Raw genomic sequence first — 14,177 nt, 5'->3', positions numbered from 1 at the left:
TAATCACTTAATTTTTTGCATAAAAAGTGGCACAAAAGAGGATTACTGTTATAAAAAAAAACATGGAAGAAATATTGTGATAGTTATTAAAAGAGGGGTTAGGGTTAGGCAGGGCTGAGGGATGTATGCCGTCAGCAGATTGTTATGCAAAATTATTCAATATTCAATATAGAATGCAAATCATTTTCTCAACACAAAAGGGGGGCATTATGGGAATCCACTTTCCTTGAGATGCAGATGTGTGTGTAACGTGTGTGTGTGTGTGTAGCCGGTGGAGATCAGCGGTGCGATCGAGGAGGAGTTCACTGTTGCGCGGCTGTACATCAGTAAGATCAAGTCTGAGGTGAAGTCGATGGTGAAGCGCTGCCGGCAGCTGGAGAACATGCAGCTCGAGTGCCATCGCAAGATGGAGGAAACCAGCCGAGAGCTGTCCTCCTGCCAGCTGCTCATCTCACAGGTGTGTGTGTGTGCGTGCGTTATCACAACCGTCATACACAGAAAGTAGACAGTAATGAAGAGTTATTAGCATATGGCTTGTGTGTGATGTCCAGTGTTGCTGAGCAGAAACACATAATCATGTTTCTCTCGGTCTCCTCAAAGTTGTGTTGGGTTTTCTCCTCAGTGTAAAGATTAAGAGGCTCATCTATCACTGTTTACATGTCCGTAGAGTTAGTGTGTGGAGTAAATATATAATAGGTTGTAATCTGTGTGTTTAAACAGCCTTTTTAAAAATGGCGGGTGCTGGTGTTTGGAGTGCGTTCGGCCAATCAGCGAACACTACCGTCACTGTAGTTCCTATAGCGCTGGTGTAGAGTGACTCTGAAGCAGGAGTAAATTAGTTCCTCCAAAACGAGTTCCTAGAACTAAAATCGTTCCCAGTTCCTGCGTCAAAATCCGGGAACTTCCGGCAATAGTTCTAGGAACTATGAAGAGCTTCCTCCGGTGCGAAAGCCCTGAACCGCTACGTTCACTATGATTATCTTGTAACATTGCAGTAATTGTAAGTTTGCTCTTGTTTTGAGTTGCATGCAAATATGTATCTGTCCACATCACTTTATCTCGGCTAAGAATCGTTGGTAGTAAAGCAAGTTTGACTGGCATTACATGACATGAGTCTTTCTGATGCTAGTAAGATCTGCTGTGTGTTCTGTGTGGTGTTTTATCTGTGTGTCTGTGTGTCTGTGAGCAGCATGAGGCAAAGATTCGCTCTCTCACCGAGTACATGCAGAACGTGGAGCAAAAGAAGAGACAGCTGGAGGATAATTACGATGCTCTCAGTGAAGAACTTTACATGATGCAGAACTCGGGTAAGATACAAACACAAATACAAACTCTGCACATACCTTCAGGCTCTATGACCAATTTCCAGACAGGGCAATATTTTCATAGATGTCCACACTTCTAGACGTCTGACGGTCAGAACTCCTAGAGTTGTCTAGATACATCGCCCTGTGTGGTGTAAGACGGGTTCAGGATCCATGTGCAGATCTCTTTATTATAATGTAAAGCCAGAGGGAGAAGTCCAGAAGACAGGCAGGAGTTGTTCATGGAGAACCAGAGTAGCAATAAACAACCCAAAACGTAAGGGCTGATAGAGGATCCCGATGGGAAGGCTTCAACTCCTCTTACAACACCTGGGCTGACAAGACCACGCAAAGAATAGTCCAATGTCAAATATCCATCTATGCATTCATTCTCCAAACCACATGTCCTCTGTAGGGTCACAGGGATGCTGGAATCTTGATTTAAAAAAAAAATATATATATATTTATATTACAACACTTTATTATAACTGAGTCATTAACAAAAGATGTGTAGTTTAACAGTTGTTCCTACATTTTTTAAATGTATTTGAATTAATTATCATCTAAGCATTATACAATATTATGCTGGTTATAAATGGTTAAAGGGGTAGTACACCCAAAATTGAAAGGTCTGCATTCATTAGTTCTCCACACATCTTTCGTCCATCCATTCTCCTGGTGCTTATGCTGGACCAGGTCCTGGTGGCAGCTGGCTAATTAGGGCTGCCCGTACGTCCTTTTCATCTACAACTTACCCCACCTCCTCCTGGGGGATCCCAAGGCCTACCCGTCCTAGATCTACCTGCCACAGCCATATCACCCTGAAGCCCAAGACTGGTCCCACACTGAAGCTAAGCAGGGTTTAGTCTGGTCAGTACCTGGATGGGAGACTCCTGGAAAACTATGTTGCTGCTGGAAGAGGTGTAAGTGAGGCCAACAGGGGGCGCTCACCCTGTGGTCTGTGTGGGTCCTAACGCCCCAGTAAAGTGACAGGGACACTATACTGTCAAAAAGTCCTTCAGATGAGACGTTAAACTGAGGTCCTGACTCTCTGTGGCGTTCTGGCACAATATGGCTGCTGTCGCTTCATCCAGGTGCTGGTTCAGGAGATTCCCCTTTCCATATGTAAAGTGCTTTGAGTAGCAAGAAAAGCATTATATAAGTATAACGCATTACTAATATTATTATTATTACCCGGGGATCTCAGTTGAACATGCCGGAAGAGCTCCACCGGGAGGCCTCATCACTAGATGCCAGAACCACCTCAACTGCCACCGTTCAGTAAAGAGGAACTTCAGCTCTAATCAAAGTCTCTCCCGAATAGCAGAGCTGTCTCTCAGGATCAGCCCACACACCCTGGAGAGGAAAATAATTTCAGACCATAGTTGACCATAGGCATGGACGCGGGAACTAGGGGTGCTGCAGGTGCTGTTGGCGCTGCAGCACCCCCTTTGGCAAACTGTGATGACAATAAAATGATAGCTTATAAATATTTCTGGTTGTTGTTTCTGTTCCACGACATTTTGTATGTCACGTTTGGTGTGTGGGATGAAGAGATGGATCATTTTAGTTATTATTTAATTAAAAATTATTTAATTTATCTTCAGTGTGTAGTATTAGCCAATCAGATGTGCCTTGACGCGCCTACGCAGCACGCACACTCACGGCCCACACACAAGTTGCGCAACTACTACGAGAAGGACAAGCTACTGTAGTTCCCGCCGGCGAACTTCCCGGTACCTTTGGTGTAGCGAAATCATCGTAAGGTAGAGACACGGTGTCTTACATCTCTGCGTCTTTTTCCTGCCGCCATACAGGCCCAGATTTATATAAAGGATCGTTAAGCGTTTAAGAATGTCCCTCGGATAAGACAGATTTGCATAGTCTGTTACTTTGTGGCACTTAGGCCTTTTTTTGGCCGTTATGCGGTTTATGAACACTTAATCTACTTGTGGTTGTTTTAAAATAAACATTCCTGCGCGACAGAAATCCATGTCCGCGCGCGTCTGTGCATGTTTCCTAGCGACCGCAGCGCGCGCACATCTGAGCACACCGAAACGCTATTGAGCTATGAAAACATGACGAAACAAAAGTTTGTACATAATACAAATAAACGTATTTTTATTAATTATTTGCTTCTATTGTATTCCAATTTGTTGGCCTTCAAACACCTTAAAATGCACATATGTAGGTCCGAGAAATCCAAAATTTCTCGGGGGAGCATGCTCCCGAACCCCCCTAAGCTGCCTAACGACCCATCCTGTTTTATAAACAAACGCCCCTTCCTGCAGAACTGTATAGCACGGGGAATAAAATGTACTGTCTTTGATTGTGTGTCAGTATCCCCACCCCGCCGCCGCCGCCAGCACCCCCTGTCGAAAATGACTTCCCGCGCGCCTGACCATAGGTGAAGGTCAGAACATAGATGGACTGGTAAATCAAGAGCTTCAACTTTATTGCACAGCTATTGCTTCACTACGACATTCTGGTACAACTGCATTACTGCCTTCACAGCACCAATGATCTTCTCATGATCCGACCGACCCCCAATCGTAAACAAGATATTTGAACTCCTCCACTTGAGGCAGCAACTTACTCCCTATCCGACCATCCTTGGATCCCCTGCTTAACACGGTGGAGGAGTACGAGTGTGTCAGTGACCCTAGACAAGGTATTGTCCAGATCTTTAGCTCCTGGTTGGCTCGCCGGTTTCACTTTATTTGGATGCTCCCTTTAACACATTCTGTTGTCTATAAGTAACATTGCCCCTTCATGTCTGCTAACTATCATTAGAGTGTTAGTAGAGCGTTAGTAGACTGGTAGGGTTAGGGTTAGAATAAGTTGGCATGTAGTTGCAAAGTTCCTCATAGTCAGTTGAGTGTCTGTTGGAGGAGCATCACAATAAAGAGTTTGCAGATATTAAGCAGACAGTCGACTAATACTCTAATGAGAGTTAGTTGACATGTAGTTGCACAGTTACTTATAGTTAACACAATGTTCAAAAGGGACCATCAAAATAAAGTGTTACCGGCCCTCTACAAATTGGAAGAGGGAAATGGGGGCCCTGTCCTGGATGCAGACCTGGGAGAGGATCTCTTAGATGGACATCTGGTGGCCAGGATCTGGTCCATGAGACTCAGTCGGGCTCATCCGAAGGGGCCTTCCCGTTTTGGGCATAGTACCTGCAAGGAAACGATTATGGGACCGGTGCAATGTACAATGGGCGGCATCTACTTTGAAGATGATAACGATTACATGATCCTTTTGTGGTTGTTTATTCTTGTCCAGTTTTCAATGCAAAACTTGCATGAGCAAGTAATTAGTAGAAGATAAATGATAACAACTTAACGTTGCCGTATGGACCAGCGCCCTCTGTTGGTCAAAATAAACAGCACATGATTGGGGCTCGTTTTAATTTCCCACCTTAGGTGTTATTTCTCTTTGCAGTTAAAAAGAGAAACTCCAGCCAGGGTCGGGCCACCAAAAAAGGAGACAGGGAAGCTTTTAAAACTTTCAGACTGCTTGACAAACCTTTCTTTATTCTTCTAAGGCTAATTGAAATTCAACTACAAGCTACATTCACCAAAGTCAGAGCTCTCTGAAGATCTGTGCAGACTTAGCATGCTAAATCTTTTCTAAATGATTGGTCTTCTGGGTTTCCTTTATTAGAACATCAAAAATCGAAAAGACTGGAATCTATTTCAGATTCAGCTTCTGCTCTGTTACATTAATGGTTCTGTATTTATGTTTACCAGAGAGTAATGTGGCAGAACTGGATGGAGGAGAGAAGGCTGACAGAGAGGCTGAAGGGAAAGTAAGTCGGACATACATGTGTCTAGTATTTATACATTAACGGTCCTGTGACTAGTGTAAGGGACACATACATATTATGATAAGAGAGATGTTGTACATGATGTGGTTATTATTAAAAAATAGCCTTGACTAATAGCAGTCAAACACATGGACACTAGCAAGGTGTGTTAAATGTTATTGGACTAATGTCACACGAGTCATTGCGAATGTTTATGTGTGTGTGTCTGTGTAGAAGGCCGCTGTCCGCCCATCTCTCCACGCGGAGTCTCGTCAGAAGCAGCTCAGCCACCTGCGGGACGAAATTAATGAGAAACAGCGACTCATTGACGACCTTACCGAGTCAGTCTCAGTTCCAGTGTCTTCTGATAGCATTACACGCTGTAGTATAATCACTGTATGTTGTGAATGAGGTGCTGATGGTGTCGTGACTTGTCTTGCAGCAAGAATCAGGCTCTCGAGCTGGAGCTGGCTCATGTGCGGTCCAGCTTCAGTAACCTGAAAATGCAGGACGACACCAAGAGTGCCTGCTTGGAGCAGATGTCGTACGTGTTTATACTATTACACAAATACACTGAGATTGTTTGATCATGTTGTGAGTGTTAAAGAGGGCCTATTCTGAGATTTCCATGTTCATCTGGCTTTAGTGTGTAATGTTGAGTTCTTCTCTATATCAGTGTTTCTGACATTGTAGTCTTGAGTTTCTTCCGGGAACGAACACGCCACAATATTCCTCATTATAATAATTAATATGCAGAATAAAGGGGCGGGGCCTGGTTGAGTTAGTTAGTAGTGTGTTAAACTGGCGGTTATGGTAAGGGGCGGGACATTTCCCAAACACACTCTAAACACTCGACCAATCACAACACACTGCTCCAACCAACCAATCAGAACACAGTGTGCTTTTCAGAAGGAGGGGCTTCATAGAGACAGGAAGTAAACAGAGCGTTACTGACAGACTGGGAAGAGAGGAGCCGCAACAATGGTGAATATGGGGAAAATAATCAACATTCAAGCAGGAAAACCTGTTCTAGTCGAGCCCAGACACTACATCAAGACTTTGTTCAAGAGCATGATCCCTTTACGGGATGCTACAGTGTGCAATGACTGTTTAATGCGTGTTAAAGTTTGAGTTTTCTCCTCAGCTTTCAACAGGAGAGACACGAGCAGTCCAAACAGGATCTCAGGGGCCTTGAGGAGACTGTTGTAAGTTTCTCATGCAAACTCTGCTCACACTTTATTCTGAGGTGTCTTTGTACTGAGTAATATTAAGTAACTACATGTACTTACCTTAGTATAGGGTTAGGATTATGTTTGGTTTGGTTTAATTTTGCATAATTTATAGTTATCACTATAATAACTACATGTAACGTAACAATTGACACGTAAAATAAAGTGTAACCCAAACTCTTCCTCTTATTCTACAGTTCCTTCTTTTACATCATTCTCATCTGAATTTCTGCACCATGATGATGTCATTTTAGAGAGTTTGCTGAAACCCCATCACAGTTTTATTTACAGATTTAATCGGAAGATACACATGCTAACCATTGGCATGATAAATTAATACACATTACTAAAATAACAGAAACACTTGAAGAACAGCCAGATCACTTACTGTCATAATCAAGTACTTATTTGTGTTTCATATTTCCTCTATCAATACATCTGTGTCTTCACTGAGTTCCTGTTGATACTGGACTTCCAGATATCCTCATGTTGTGTGTGCGTGAGCTCCCCCTGCTGCTCTGAAAGGATAACAACCTCAAACCTCAGATCACACCATTTGGTGGATAATGAATAGATCTTTAGTGGAGAACTGACTGAGCTCTTGTAGTTGCTGAATCAGGGCTTGAACATTCAGCATATGTCTTCATGACATTGATTGTCAATCATCTTTAGGGCCATGTCTTGTTGTCTTGAAACTGAACGTGTTAATAACCTAAACAGATATTTCACTTTTCATCTACTTGTCTGCGGTCTCATATAGCAGCTTCTCTCTCTGTCTCAGGCTCGGGAACTCCAGACCCTCCACAACCTGCGCAAGCTGTTCGTTCAAGACCTCACGACTCGGGTTAAAAAAGTGAGTTCCGCATGTGAACATGGATATCCTGCTTAACAAATGTCCACTGTGGTGTGTCTTTCTGACGTGTTTTCCTCACACAGAGTACAGAAATTGGACCTGATGATAGTGGGGGGTCTAACACTCAGAAACAGAAGATTTCCTTTCTTGAAAACAACCTGGATCAGCTTACAAAGGTTCATAAACAGGTCAGGATGCACTTTCAGCATACAATACATTTCTGTAAATTAATTCTCAAGGTCCCGATATGAATATGTAAATGACGTGACGGGTCATTTTTTTGTCCGAAGGCCTTAATTATAATATAAAAAACAAAGATATGACATCCAAAGTATGTAAGGTAGTACAACTTGATCTCTTCTATTCAATCCAAAATGTTTTAATTATATTTAACTACATATAAAGGTATTTTAAAGATTTTGAAGTGTCAAAAGGTCATTCGGTTTAACCGTCCGAAGGCCAATACAGCCATTTCATTTGTGATTAAAATATCTTAAAATGTAAATGTATATATTTTTTATTCTGGCATGATTTTATAACATTATATATAAACATAGTGCAAATCAGTATTAAAATTATGTGTAGAAGTCATTGCTTTGTTATGAGAAAGAATGTCCGGAAAAATAAATTTCATTGATGTCATTCGGAGTAACCAATATAAAGGCACCATTTTGGATAAAGTCATGCGGTCAACATCATGTGACGGGATGTGACATCATTCATATCTCAACATCAATGTCTATTCAGGTTTGTTCATGAATAATTATCTGCAAATTAATAATTTTAAATATATTCATGGTTAAACCGAATGACTTTTTTTGGTTTAGAAATTCATTCCTGTAAAAAATTACAAAAGCAGTGTTAATTGATTGTACAAACCACATAATCTTATTATTAACACCTAGGTAAACTAAAAAATGGTTTCAAAATGAATTATATCTCCGTTATATATTTTTACACTTTAAAAACCTTATCCGTCAATGACCCAAATACAGATGAATATGTAAATATGTCTGTCGTGTAGAAAACAGCAGTTCAGAAAGCATCTGATCATAGTGATGCGGAGATAGTTGCAGCGGCTCTGCAGTTTAGTCACAACAATAGATTGCTTAAAAGCAAGCACATTTACAATATTAAACGTGAAAAAACGTGTCAGCGTCGCTTTCAATTAATATAGCTTTAGTTTCTACTATAAAGCGGAAGAAGTGGAAGATTTACTCCTCAGAGAAGGCGGAGCCTCTGAGACACACCCACCTATGACATCATCACCACAGACCAATGGCAGTCCAGAGGCTGTTTGGAACATTTTGCACTAATCGACGTCACACCAGTTCGTTCTTCGATTTCACTTGAAGCCTTACATACATTTCTGCATATCATTTTTGTCCATCCATTGAAAACTACACAATCAAAATGTTCTACGTTTCATAAAGCTCCTGAAAAGGCTGTAAAAGTAATCCATATGAATTGGTCAGTTTAATCTCAGTGTACGTTTACACGACAACGATATGCTTAAAACGGAGAAGTTTTTTCCTTTGAGTTTTCCGCGTACAGACGACACCATTGTCGAAACGCTCCCCATTCGGATCCGTGAAACCGCTGCATTCTGCTGCCAGGCCTTTAGATGGCGCTACATCACATGACTATAGTCTGAACACGTAATACACACGAGCATGACGCCATCGTCTCCAGAGATTCACGGTTTTATTGTTTACACGGAGACGTTTTTAAAAACTTTTAAAAGTTTGACTTTTTTAGGCGCCCAAAACGCCGTTGTCGTGGAAACGAACAGCCAAACCGCATAAAATGTTTAACATATAAAGCGTGATCAACACAGATTTTCCCTGTTTTTCAGTTTTGAGCAGGAACAGAGTAAGCTCCTGCATGATGTTGTGTCCCTGTATTTCTGATGTATGCTAACACTAAATGCTAGTGACCTGTGTGTGCAGCTGGTACGTGATAACGCAGATCTGCGCTGTGAGCTTCCGAAGCTGGAGAAGCGTCTTCGTTCTACGGCTGAGCGGGTTCGGGCGCTGGAGACAGCACTGAAGGACGCCAAGCAGGGCGCCATGAACGACCGGCGCCGCTACCAGCAGGAAGTGGAGCGCATCCGGGACGCCATGCGCCTGCGCTATCCTCTACGCCGGCCCAACGCCGCTCAGATCGGTACAGCTCGCACTGCGCAGTCATATATACTGATATAATATGAGCTATAAGGTACTGGAGGCTAGCGCCGTACGGGGAATAAGTCTCGGCGTTGTTAGGCTCGACACGAAGCGGAGTCAGCCATGAGTTATTCACCGTACCAGAGATCAGACTAGACGGACATTAGAGATGCGGTGTCCAGTCATAACACTCATTACTCAGCATTTCAACACATAACTATGGAGAGTTTTTGATTTGAGATTAAACTGTTTTAAAATCGTGCCTGTTTGTATCTTATAATCCAACAGTGTACAAAACAATAGTCACAAAATGGTCCACGACACTGGATGGCATAATTAAACAACTACACAAAATATTGATTTGAGTTTTAATATTTTATTAGCCCACCAAAAGCAAAACTTTCACGGAGTAAACGGTTCCTAGCGAGTGTGTAGCGCTGCTGACCTCACTGACCCGGATGAGCCGGTGTTTCTGAGTTCTGCTGTTATCTGGGAATATCACACCCCTGGATGTGTGATTGACCAATCAGAATCAAGCATTCCACAGAGCCTGTAATAACTAATGTAATGAACCTTATTGTAAAGTGTTGCCTAATAATTCAATAATAAAACTGCTCAACTTTATGGATGTAACCCTAAATCCGCCAAGCCGTCACTGGTGCTCACACTAACAACACCGTTTTGCTGATTCCCTTTCCATCATAATCTCTGTGTCCGTACACGTGTGTCTCATCATGGTGTGTGTGTCTGTGTCCGTACACGTGTGTGTCTCATCATGCTGTGTGTGTCCTAACCCGACAGCTAAGCCAGTGAGACCCGGACACCACGTCTCGGCCACGTCCCCCACCAGCTTCTCCAGCACACCCCGCTCCAGCAAACCGGCCACGTCCTACAGCAACGCTCTGTTCCTGCAGGAGGAGAAGAAAACCAACCCGTGAGTGTGTGTGTGTGTGTGAGTGTGTGTGCTCTGTCTCTCGTCTCCTCCTCTCATCTGTCCTCTCTTCCTTTCAGTGTTGGATACAGCACTGTGAGATCCATAGACATACTGAGCTCCTGTCCGCTCGACGTGGAGAACGGTGAGTGTGTGTGTGTGTGTCTGACACCACGAAAACAACATCTATACACCGCACTCATACTTGATATCTGGAAATACAATCATTTTATTCTAGATGAACAGGGAAAATAAAGTTATAGATGGAAGGGATCGTGTGTAGGTGTAGACCAGAGGTCAGCAGTTTAAACAGATCTCCAACATTGACCGCAGTAACGTGTTGTTTAAAGAACAACAGTGTCTTGAGGACTGTAACTAAACACTGCGGGACTGCGGCTCTCCAGGACCAGGAACGAGGATAACATCCCTGTCTCTTTAGGCCTGTTCATGCTAAAGGGCGATACCGATACCGATAACAATATAGTTCTAAAAATCGTTCTGAGTTTTAAAGAATAGCAGAGTTCACACCACAGCTATAACGATAACGATATCGCCGGGATCACTTTCAGAACGATTTCCTTTCCAGCTGTAGACCGATAAAACACTGACAGCCTATCAGAATCCACTCTAATATAATGGCTCGCGTGTTTAAAATGGCAGACGACAGTGTGGAGAAGTTAATCGCGAGGTCCAGATAAATCCAGCACTGTTTGACAAGTCATGTCCCTTTTCAAGAAAACAAGTGTTCACACTCTCTGAATAAACAGAAGATCGCTCATTCCACGTCAGTCTTGCTTCCTTTAAAGTTGCTTTGAAAAAGTCTAGGTGTTGTTTTTACTCCACGATATTGATTCTCTGTTAGATTATTAGTTCGATTACACTAGCTTCCCTCGAAACACAGCGTGCTGAGGACATCTGCTGGTTAAAGCCGTAAAAGAACAGCAGAAACATGTTCAATGGCGTTGTACACACTTTGAAACCGCAGCGCACGCGAGCTTAGAATAAACACTGTTACCGTTCGTTGGTGTGGACGCAAATATAGTTATCTTTATCGTTATCTTTATAGTTCATATATTGTCATGTGCCAGTGCCATAGTGCCCATATAATGGGAGAGATCTGCACTCTTACTGTGCATTCACACCGGACGCGAATAGCGCGTCAAACTCGCACCTGCCGCGTCTTGTTTGACGCTTGAACATTTTGAATGCATTCGCGCGTCCAAAGCGAAAAGGAAAACGTAAAAAGCAAGCGTTTGGAGCGAAATGGACGCGCGTCCGAGGCAAAATCCTCTTCTTCTGGGAGAGGGAAGTGCTAGGCGGGAAATTTTTAAATAATACTGTTATTGTGTCACGAAATGTAGTTTTAAGAGTTGTTCAGTCGAGAATGTAGTTGTTTAAAGCTCAAATCTGTGGTTTGTTTATAAAGATAGCGCCTATTTAAAACATTTGTGAGATCCAGCTGATCAGCGGGCGCTCAGCGCTCATGTAACCCGCTGGAGCAGCCTCACCTCGGCTAGTCCTCCTGACGTCTGCCGCTATCACAAACTATAGCTTCGGTTCTATTATATGAAACGTTAAAATACATGAATGACTCTTTATAACGTCGGTCAAACGACTTCTTTAATTATGTGAGTTTTCTTCATCTCATTCAGAAATGTAGCCGACGACTGCAAGTGTTCAGTGTCACATTCATAGTTAACATCTAAACAATGTCATTCATTCTTTCACGCGGGCATTTAGTCATTACAAAATAAGTTATTGAGGCCAAACATTTAAAATGACATTATAATCTGAAAAGCGGGTCTTCCCCCGTTTAACACGTCACTTCACCACGTGACAGCTGAAGCCAGCTCCTGATTGGTTAACGCGGCGCGAATTGACGCAGAAGTTCAGATTTTTCAACTCGGGCGGCAGACGCGAATTCGCTTCAAACGCATGAATGCACAAAAAGCACTATAAAATCATTCGTGCTTAACGCGCCAGACGCTCAATTCACGTGAACTTGACGCGCATAACACGTCTTAATCATAATCACTCGCGCCTGACACGCTATTCGCGTCCGGTGTGAACATGTCGGCTAACTCTCGTCCTTTTTTGATGGATACAGTGCATCCAAATCTGACATGAGGTCAAAAATAAAAGAGATCTGAACCCGGCTCCAGGCTTCTGATGATAAAGAGTAGCAGGTTTAAAGGGCCAGAACCAGCTTTTCTTTGACACTATGTTTTTACTTGTAACAGTTGTAACCTTTCATTCTGTTCCTTTATGCTTTCAGGAAATAGCACAGACATTAATGATAACAGGTAAGCGACCCCTGTCTCTGCTGGGATGGATCGACTTGTATCTGAACTGTAATTCTCCAGTTATCTGTGTTTATGTCCTCCGCCGACTGCTTCTGTGTTTCAGGAGTGATGTTCACTGTGGCAGTATGGCGGACGATGCTTCACGACTCTTCATCATGCAACAGGAGACCGCAGCCAGCTAATCATTTAATGTAAACACACACACACACACACATTTATAATGAGCTTAGAAACACGTCTTCATCAGTTCTCAACTTCTGTCCCACAGATACTCCAGTCTGCATGCAGCCGGTCAGCCTCCGCATCTCTCCACGACTTCACTCCTACACTTCTTGGCTCTGTACTGTCTTATATTGTATGAAATATTCCTCTATCGCTCATGCAGAGTCACATCATGTATCCCGTCTCGCGTATATCACTGTTGCATGTTTGTCTGTTAGGTTGTAAATGAACCCTCATATACAGTGGATATTTGAGTACGCACATCTATATTGCTTGCATTATAATACAGAAGAGATCTAGAAATACCTTCCCTGTAGTCTTGCTGAGCCTTAAAGAAAGACGGTTCAATGTTGTGAAGATTCACATATAACTGTGTTTGTGTGTGTCATCGTGTAGATTTTGATAATATTATATTCAAGTACTGACTACCTCCAATTATGGGAAAAACAACATTTTCAGCAATATTTGATTTGCATTGTATTTATTTTCACATCAAAATGATCGGGATGAAAATTGCGGTTTGTCAAGAGAACGTATCGTAGAGATGTACAGTTCTGAAGGCTTCAGGTATTCTGACAAATGCTCTGACCAATCACAGCTCTGATTTCTCTCGCAAAATCCTGATCAGCCAATCAGGAGGACAGAATGAAGCGTCTGTGTGTGTGTGATGTTCCCGTAAGCTCCGATGAACGTGCGACTCCGTTCCTAACACTTTTCTTTCCGTTCTCCTTCAGGATGTCTTTAGACTGATTCCCGTGTATATTTAGCCGGTCGATGAGTGAGTGAGGCCGCAGAAACTGTATTATGATGAAGGATAATCATAGATTTAGTTGGCACGGAAACGCTTGCTTCTCACACTTCTTCAAACCCTGTCGTCACCATTAGAAGAGTAAATACTCGAGAGTTTGGGCAAAAGCTCCACTGATTTACTCAAGGTATTTGTTGAAGGTTGTCTCATGTGATATATGTACAGTGAGCTAGTTTGCTGGAAGCTGATGCGAGAAATAAATGTAATTCAAAGAAAAATGTGATTCCTCGTTTTCTCTGTGTCTTGAAGAGGAGGTCTGCTGTCTTTAGTGTTCTACATGTTTCCTTTCACATAACATTTGCTGCAGAACATAACATTGTTACCTACAATGAGAATGTCAATCACTAAAACTCAGAATACATTTTCATTTAGTTGTGTAATTTTAAAGGGCCCCTATTATGACATTTAAAATGTTCATAATGTTGTTTGGGGAGTCCCCAACAACAGTTTTACATGCATGCAATGACAAAAAACACTTGTTTTCGTATGCATTTATTTTTACCTGATTTTCTCACCGACTACGCTAATCGTTGATTGGTCAGATGACCCAG

At 42.5% G+C, this 14,177-nt stretch overlaps 1 protein-coding gene across 1 annotated transcript in view; it reads left to right on the top strand.

Moving 5' to 3' along the window:
- Nucleotides 1–13,839, top strand: part of kif5aa (kinesin family member 5A, a) — a 43,672-nt gene extending 29,833 nt beyond the window's left edge. Inside the window, exons 16-29 of the mRNA XM_079619434.1 lie at nucleotides 269–457; nucleotides 1,190–1,307; nucleotides 5,060–5,118; nucleotides 5,350–5,456; nucleotides 5,558–5,659; nucleotides 6,260–6,320; nucleotides 7,126–7,197; nucleotides 7,281–7,385; nucleotides 9,147–9,363; nucleotides 10,164–10,296; nucleotides 10,374–10,438; nucleotides 12,569–12,596; nucleotides 12,700–12,787; nucleotides 12,865–13,839. Coding sequence (XP_079475560.1) covers nucleotides 269–457; nucleotides 1,190–1,307; nucleotides 5,060–5,118; nucleotides 5,350–5,456; nucleotides 5,558–5,659; nucleotides 6,260–6,320; nucleotides 7,126–7,197; nucleotides 7,281–7,385; nucleotides 9,147–9,363; nucleotides 10,164–10,296; nucleotides 10,374–10,438; nucleotides 12,569–12,596; nucleotides 12,700–12,778 — 1,335 coding nt within the window. The 3' untranslated portion in view covers nucleotides 12,779–12,787; nucleotides 12,865–13,839. The remainder of the gene's footprint in view (nucleotides 1–268; nucleotides 458–1,189; nucleotides 1,308–5,059; nucleotides 5,119–5,349; nucleotides 5,457–5,557; nucleotides 5,660–6,259; nucleotides 6,321–7,125; nucleotides 7,198–7,280; nucleotides 7,386–9,146; nucleotides 9,364–10,163; nucleotides 10,297–10,373; nucleotides 10,439–12,568; nucleotides 12,597–12,699; nucleotides 12,788–12,864) is intronic.
- The last annotated feature ends 338 nt before the right edge of the window (nucleotides 13,840–14,177 follow it).

The sequence above is a fragment of the Phoxinus phoxinus genome (assembly GCF_949152265.1).
Source record: "Phoxinus phoxinus genome assembly, chromosome: 7".
Classification (NCBI taxonomy): Eukaryota; Metazoa; Chordata; class Actinopteri; order Cypriniformes; family Leuciscidae; genus Phoxinus; species Phoxinus phoxinus.
The sequence above is the reverse complement of the archived record's forward strand: the minus strand, read 5'-3'. Positions and strand labels throughout refer to the sequence as shown.